At 49.4% G+C, this 7,500-nt stretch overlaps 1 protein-coding gene across 1 annotated transcript in view; it reads right to left on the bottom strand.

Moving 5' to 3' along the window:
• The window catches only part of phldb1b (pleckstrin homology-like domain, family B, member 1b), a 62,539-nt gene that overhangs the window by 10,794 nt on the left and 44,245 nt on the right, over positions 1-7,500 (bottom strand). Inside the window, exons 12-20 of the mRNA XM_068705555.1 lie at positions 7,274-7,384; positions 7,040-7,129; positions 6,269-6,364; positions 4,596-4,745; positions 4,172-4,306; positions 2,300-2,410; positions 2,088-2,190; positions 960-1,281; positions 182-272 (exon numbers count right to left, since the gene is read on the bottom strand). Of these exons, the coding sequence (XP_068561656.1) occupies positions 182-272; positions 960-1,281; positions 2,088-2,190; positions 2,300-2,410; positions 4,172-4,306; positions 4,596-4,745; positions 6,269-6,364; positions 7,040-7,129; positions 7,274-7,384 (1,209 nt within the window). The remainder of the gene's footprint in view (positions 1-181; positions 273-959; positions 1,282-2,087; positions 2,191-2,299; positions 2,411-4,171; positions 4,307-4,595; positions 4,746-6,268; positions 6,365-7,039; positions 7,130-7,273; positions 7,385-7,500) is intronic.

Raw genomic sequence — 7,500 nt, 5'->3', positions numbered from 1 at the left:
CTCCAGCACCATGAGAATATGCAGCAGAAGTTATAGATCTGACGGTTAGTATTGCAGTCTCCTTCATGAGGACACAAAGAGAGGAAGCCGGTAGAAACCATCGCTCCTCTCATTGATCGATGGACAGCTGTGGAGCCTCATCCATCACGCTGCAGACTGAAGAACCGTAGAGCTCTCTCACCCTCGACTCAATAAGTCTGGCCTTCTCCAGCTGAGCCTCCCTCAGCATCTTCTCCATCTCCTCGATCTTCACGGCGTCCGCTCCTCCGGCACTGAAGTCAAACAACGAGGCGTTATTACACGACGGTCACACGACAAATCAAGCAATACAAAAAGTAATGCTGGTGTTGGTGTGAGTGATGAAGTGGTGAAGTTTGATGGTGATATCTACTAGTTCATGTTGTGACCCTCTTCACCTGGAGACTCTTCTAAATGTCTGGACTTTAACTAAACGTCTCTTCAAAAGGACCTTTAACTAATATGTCCACAACATGAAACAAGAATATTGAACCTGATTTTATCCAATGTTCACATTTATCTTCTGGAAATGGATGAAAATTAGCGCATATTCAACAAGGTGATGATATTCATCTCTATCGTTTCCTCGCTCTCGTCTTCATTAAGCTCTAAATGACCCGAGTCGTTAATCTGCCTCCTGAGAGTCGTTGACAGGTGTCTGAAGTCAACACGCTGAGCTTTATGAACAGGCGAGACGACCTGAGGACAAAGACGTCACCTGAGGACAAAGACGTCACCTGAGGACAAAGACGTCGCCTGAGCAGAGAGTTTAACCCTCTGAAGCCCAAAACAAAAGAGCTCGTTTCCTACTACTCCGTTCATCTCAGCCAGAAGCTGCAAAAACAGACATTATCGGCAGATTCTCATCTTTCCGACAGTCCTTGAACACATCGTGTGTGAGATGTCTGCCATCAGTGGCACAGACCACAGTGTACTTGTACCTGGACATGTTGTCGGGCGAGCAGGCCGAGTTGTTCCCCGTGGACACGCTGGTGTCCATGCTGTCGGAGCTCTCCAGGCTCAGCGTGTCGTAGGGCTGCTCGCCGGCCGCCGGCGGCTGGTGGTGCAGGATGGAGTGGTGGACCAGCGGAGGGGGGGGGTGGCCGTAGACCATGACGGGAGAGTAGGAGGGGGACGAGGACGACGAGGTCATCAGGTGGGACTGGGAGCCGTGGAGCGCCTCCCACTGACACTGGGCCTCCACCGCCGCTCGCTGCTTGAGCTCCGCCAGACGGCGCCGCTGCTCCTCGATCACCTGATGACCTGTGAGGAGGAGGAGGAGGAGGAGCGAGGAAGAGGAGGAGAGTGACCATCAGTGGGTGTTCGGATTCTCGGCCTGCAAGCAGCGCGTCAGCAGAGCTCCATTTGTTTCCAGAGCTCAGCCTCTGATGCTCCTCATAACGGACCTGTCGGAGCTCGTCCAACATGCAAGATTCATTGTCCACCAGCAGGAGCAACTCATGGAAGATTGATGGAAGAAGAAAGAGCGTTTTCAATGCGTTACAGACAAAAGAACAAGAGATGAAAAGAAATGTCAGAGGAGGGGGAGGAGGAGGAGGAGGAGGAGGGGGAGGGAGACGAGTTAACGACACACCAGAGAAGGAGGAGGATGAAGATGAAGAGAGGAGCCTGAAATGAACTGTTGTCAAAGTTCTGGTTAATGTTTGACAGATGAATCAATAAAAGTAACCTGCTGGACTGAAGACAGTCTTTAGTCTCTCTGCTCCTGATGGGCTGAGTCCTCTTACAACGTTATGAATGATGATTTAACATCTCTAACGGTCTGTGTGGCAGAGGTCTGTGTGTGTGGTGGTCTGTCTGTGTGGAGGTCTGTGTTTAGGTCTGTGTGGAGGTCTGGGTCTGTGTGGAGGTCTGGGTCTGTGTGGAGGTCTGCGTGTGTGGAGGTCTGTGTGGAGGTCTGGGTCTGTGTGGAGGTCTGTGTGGTGGTCTGTGTGGAGGAGGTCTGTGTGTGTGGTGGTCTGTGTGGAGGTCTGTGTAGTGGTCTGTGTGGAGGTCTGGGTCTGTGTGGAGGTCTGGCACAGAACCAGCACGTGTTCCGGTGTCGGTACCTTTCTGCTGCAGAGCGATCTGTCTCTTGGTCTCAATGTCCTGCAGGGTTGCAGCCAGGTTCCTGGGCAGACTGCCGGTGCTGTTGGGCGCCAGCAGGGGGCTCTAGTGGGTCAGAGGGGGGCGGACATCAGAGACGCATTAAGAAGAAGAAGAAGAAGAAGAAGAAGAAGAAGAAGTGGGTTTAGAGGATGAATCAGAGGCTGTGGTCTACCTTTGAGCTGGAGCTGCGTCCCAGTGTTGCCGCTCCGTGCTGCAGAGGAGACGCAGACCTGGGCTGATACAAGGAGAGGCCTGGATCACTGTCCAGCTTAGACCGGAACACCTGGGGGGGGGAGAGATCCACATCAGTGGGAGGGATGATAGGTTCAAGCACCTGCTGGGACACTAAAGGTTGGACGCCATGTGTTAGAGACCCTGGTGTCCTGCTTTAATCCAGGTTCTCCAGAACAGACTCTGGACCAGATGTGTCCTGAAGGGGGTCCGTTCAGGTCCACAAAGAGACATGAAGACAGACTCGCTTCACTCAGTCTGTTGCGTCTCTGGTCGGCTGTGATCCACGTCGTCTCTCACTTTTCATATTTGTGAATAAAGGTTTAGCAGTTTGAATAATGACGACCGATTAAAAGCTTTTAAAAGACAGTTCAGTGACGAACGAGTGTCTCATGACTTTAGACTTTAGTGAAGCCGGGACATTTTGCTATTGAGGTTTTCGGTGGGGGGGGGGTCTGAAGTGTCAATCAAGAGGTCTCAGAGACGCCCCCCCCAAGAGAACCCCCGATCAGCATCGAGTGCTGCTGAACTAGACGTTAAAATAAAACGCTGGATTTAAGAAATCAAAGGCCAATCAGCATATCAAAGACACACACACACACACACACACACACACACACACACACACACACACACACACACACACACACACACACACACACACCTTTGATCCGTTAATGCTGCGTTCATGTACCGTGGGAGTTTCTGTGTGTGTTAACGACTTGACGTTCAAAGCGGTGACTTGAAAGTGTTTCTCTCAGCTTTACACACTTCCTGTTTTACAACAACAAAAAGTCCCAGCATGCAGCTGGCTTCATCAGCTCACAGCAGAAGTGAACGCAGTGTTGTTAATGTTCATTTAATGGAGATTATTTTATTAATAATAATAATAATAATAATAATGATAATTCATCCGCTGATCGTTTCCCCTTCAACAGACTGCTGTGGTTACTGAGGACCTTCTAGAAACACAGGAGGGAGTTCTTCAGTAGCTGAGGGCTAACACTTAGAGATCAAAGGGTTCTCCTCAGAACATCCTCAGGACATTCTTATGCTGATTTTATTCTACAAGCTGGTTTCACTGAGTTTGAGAGGAACCTTAGTGAAGTTAGGACTCTTTGTCTTCCTTAAAGTGTCTCTGAGCACCAGAGTCCCTTTAGAAAACCTCTCATTCTACTGCAGCAGGGTCTGACAGTCTGACCCTCTCAGTCCTGGTTCTGGTTCTCCTGTACCTCCCTTCCCTCCAGCGGGTCCAGTAATATGTCCTGGATCTCCAGCAGAGAGGAGAAGCTCTGCTCCTGGAGGAGGAGGAGGAGATGATGCTGCTGCCGGGAGCTGAGCTCTCCTCCTCCCTCTGGAGCTCCAGACTGCAGGTGAAGCCGGATCTGGGTCTGTCCACGGTGGACCAGGTCTCTGCTGGAGGATCTGGGTCTGTCCACGGTGGACCAAGTCTCTGCTGGAGGATCTGGGTCTGTCCATGGTGGACCGGTCTCTGCTGGACTCTGAGCTGAAGGAAGTTCTGGTGAACCTGCATGAGTTCATCTGGTTTCACCAGAATCCGACCCGGTGGCTCTGATGACATCATCAAGAATAACTCTATAGAAACAGACCATCTTCTTTCTGATGGTCTCTGTACTGATGGAGGTCTGATAGAGGATCAGGACTACACTGAGACTGGTTCAGGACTAGATAGAAGTTCACACACACACACACACACACACACACACACACACACACACACACACACACACACACACACACACACACACACACACAGCAGAATAAGTGGGAAAGAAGAAGAAGAACCCTCTACCTGCAGAACAGGTCTGCGACCCGACTTGGCCGGCAGAGAGGGAGGAACGAGCTGGACTTGGTCTGACATCAGGTCCTGGTACCACTGCTCTAAATCTAGCTTGGGGAGGCGAGGCCTACTACAGTCAGACTGGTACTGCAGAGACCGGCAGAGAGGACACAAAGACGAGAAGAAGGAGAGGTTAGAAAGCATTCAGAGACAGAGAGGACCGTGAACCGGATCAAGAGGTCTACAACGAGTCTTCTTCACGCTTCACACCCTGCAGCTGCTTTCTGACCCACTTTCATGTTCTAATTCACTGGAGCCAGAAATGTGTTCAGTTCCTCTACAGCAGCATCTTAAAGAACAACTCTCTGCACCTACAACTGCAGCCATGAAGGAAAGAGGGGAGGACAGAGGGAAGGAAAGGAAGGAAGCACACTACCTCCAGAGAGAGAGAGAGGGAGGAGCCGTGAGGGGAGAAGGCGGGGTCTACGGGTCCGGACTGCAGGGGCTGACGAAGCGGGGACGTAGGAGACGACTCCACCTTCGGCATCCCGTACATGTGATTCAACTGACCCACTGTCACGTACTCCTTCAGGAGGACAGACGGGAAGACAGTGAGGAGACAGACAGTGAGGAGAAGAGAGAAGACAGTAAGGAGAGGAGACAGTGAGGAGAGGAGACAGACAAACAGTAAGGAGAGGAGACAGACAGTAAGGAGAGGAGACAGACAGTGAGGAGAGGAGACAGACAGTGAGGAGAGGAGACAGTGAGGAGAGGAGACAGAGAGTAAGGAGACAGAGAGTAAGGAGAGGAGACAGACAGTAAGGAGAGGAGACAGTAAGGAGAAGAGACAGACAGTAAGGAGACAGAGAGTAAGGAGAGGAGACAGACAGTAAGGAGAGGAGACAGTAAGGAGAGGAGACAGTGAGGAGAGGAGACAGACAGTAAGGAGAGGAGACAGTGAGGAGAGGAGACAGACAGTAAGGAGAGGAGACAGTAAGGAGAGGAGACAGACAGTAAGGAGAGGAGACAGTGAGGAGAGGAGACAGACAGTAAGGAGAGGAGACAGTGAGGAGAGGAGACAGACAGTAAGGAGAGGAGACAGACAGTAAGGAGAGGAGACAGTGAGGAGAGGAGACAGACAGTAAGGAGAGGAGACAGACAGTAAGGAGAGGAGACAGACAGTGAGGAGAGGAGACAGTGAGGAGAGGAGACAGACAGTAAGGAGAGGAGACAGACAGTAAGGAGAGGAGACAAACAGTGAGGAGACAGACAGTAAGGAGACAGAGAGTAAGGAGAGGAGACAGACAGTGAGGAGAGGAGACAGTGAGGAGAGGAGACAGAGAGTAAGGAGACAGAGAGTAAGGAGAGGAGACAGACAGTGAGGAGAGGAGACAGTGAGGAGACAGAGTTCACAGTGTCGTCCTGCATCATGAAGCAGTAAACAGAAACATTCTTAAACTGAACATATTGAACAAAATGTCCTCTAAACATATTCACTAACATACAGAAATACATATTCATAAAATCACTCTTCATGTCTTTAGAGACTTGATGGATTGATTCAAGACATTTTAAAACTGATTAAGAACTTATTATTATTATTATATTCATGAACTACAAGACTTTAAGGATCCACAATAAATATAAAAACATGTTTCATCATTTCATCTAACCCTCCACTCATGTTCTGTCTCCCTCTGACTTTCAAATACAGGAATAAAAAAAAAAATTAAAAAAAATATATATATATAAAATAAAACCCAGCCCTGCATGTTGTACAACTAGAGTTGTGTTTTACAGGATCAAGAATAACGTTTTATCAGTTATTAATACAAAATACCAGCTTGTGGTTGATGCTACAGACAGGAAGTGATGGTAGAGACAGACAGGAAGTGATGCTACAGACAGACAGGAAGTGATGGTAGAGACAGACAGGAAGTGATGCTAGAGACAGACAGGAAGTGATGCTAGAAATAGACAGGAAGTGATGCTACAGACAGACAGGAAGTGATGCTACAGACAGACAGGAAGTGAAGCTACAGACAGACAGGAAGTGATGCTACAGACAGACAGGAAGTGATGCTACAGCCAGACAGGAAGTGATGGTACCTCGCCAGCTAACGCAGCGTCTACAGCTAACAAGCGGCCGTGAGAGGCGGAGCTTCTGCCGTACATCTTACAGACCTCCGACAGCTTCATGTACTCCTGAGCACCAGGAGCCAACAACAATCAGACAGGATGAGAACAGGAACACACACACACACACACACACACACACACACACACACACACACACACACACACACACTTAACCCGACTGTTTGATTCCTGGTATTACAGCTAAACGGACGGACACACAGGTTCACACCAAGCAACACAAAGTGCTTCTTGAGCATCACAACATGCTACACTGATGCTGTTAGTATTATATTATTTGTATAATTATTTGTTGTTTACAACTGAAATGTAATCACTTTCATTCTAATTGAGAGTTTAGTTTGAGGGTGATGACATTTGAAAACCTTAATAAAAGCTCAAAATGTGTAAATAAAGACATTCAGTACAGCCGTGGTGTCCTTTTATGTCTCTTCCACCACATCAGTGAGCTCGTGACAGACAGACAACTTGAAGTGAAAGCTGCAGCGCTGACACCTCTGTGAACGTTGTTTCATGGAGGACAATTAGAGTTAAAGTGTGAGGACAGCAACAGTACGACGGGGGACATTTGGGCTACAAGCTCTGTTTAAAGCGTCCAACTCTTGACTCGTCGTCATTGAACAGGTTAGTTTGCTCTCCACACACTACGACCACCACAGGTCTCTACATTAGAGGAGTTAGAGCAAACCACAGCCAGTTAAAGGCGTAAGTGAGTTCCCTCACCTCTCTCATGGCCGTGGAGGACTTGGGGAAGCTCCTCCCACCCGTCAGGCCGTGGTACCTCTTCTCCAGAGCCGACAGCCTCTCCTTCTCCTGAACAACAACAACACATGTTAAGTCACAGGCTGCGTTAACCAAATAAGTCATTTTTTTGTGGCGCTCATGCTGCAGGATCTTCTTCCACCGGTGAAGCGACTGATCGCGTGATGGAGAAACCCTACGAAGAGTCAACCGTACCTTCTGGAGCATTTGCAGAGTGAGCGTCCGGTCTTTGGCGAGCCGCTCGCACTCCTGGGACGCCTGCAGGCCGAGCTGGCTGGCCTGGTTCTCCAGAGCCGACACCTTCTCCTGAAGAACGCAGAACGGGGGAGAAAGAGGTTCTTATCGCAAGCCGAGCTACGGAAGCCCCGAGAGGCCAATAACGAACTTTCTAAATCCCAGAGAGGAAGGATGCAAACAGCTAT

This window comes from Cebidichthys violaceus, unplaced genomic scaffold (assembly GCF_023349555.1).
Source record: "Cebidichthys violaceus isolate CVI_PGR_0920_01 unplaced genomic scaffold, fCebVio1.0.p SCAF_1, whole genome shotgun sequence".
NCBI classification, from domain to species: domain Eukaryota; kingdom Metazoa; phylum Chordata; class Actinopteri; order Perciformes; family Stichaeidae; genus Cebidichthys; species Cebidichthys violaceus.
The sequence above is the reverse complement of the archived record's forward strand: the minus strand, read 5'-3'. Positions and strand labels throughout refer to the sequence as shown.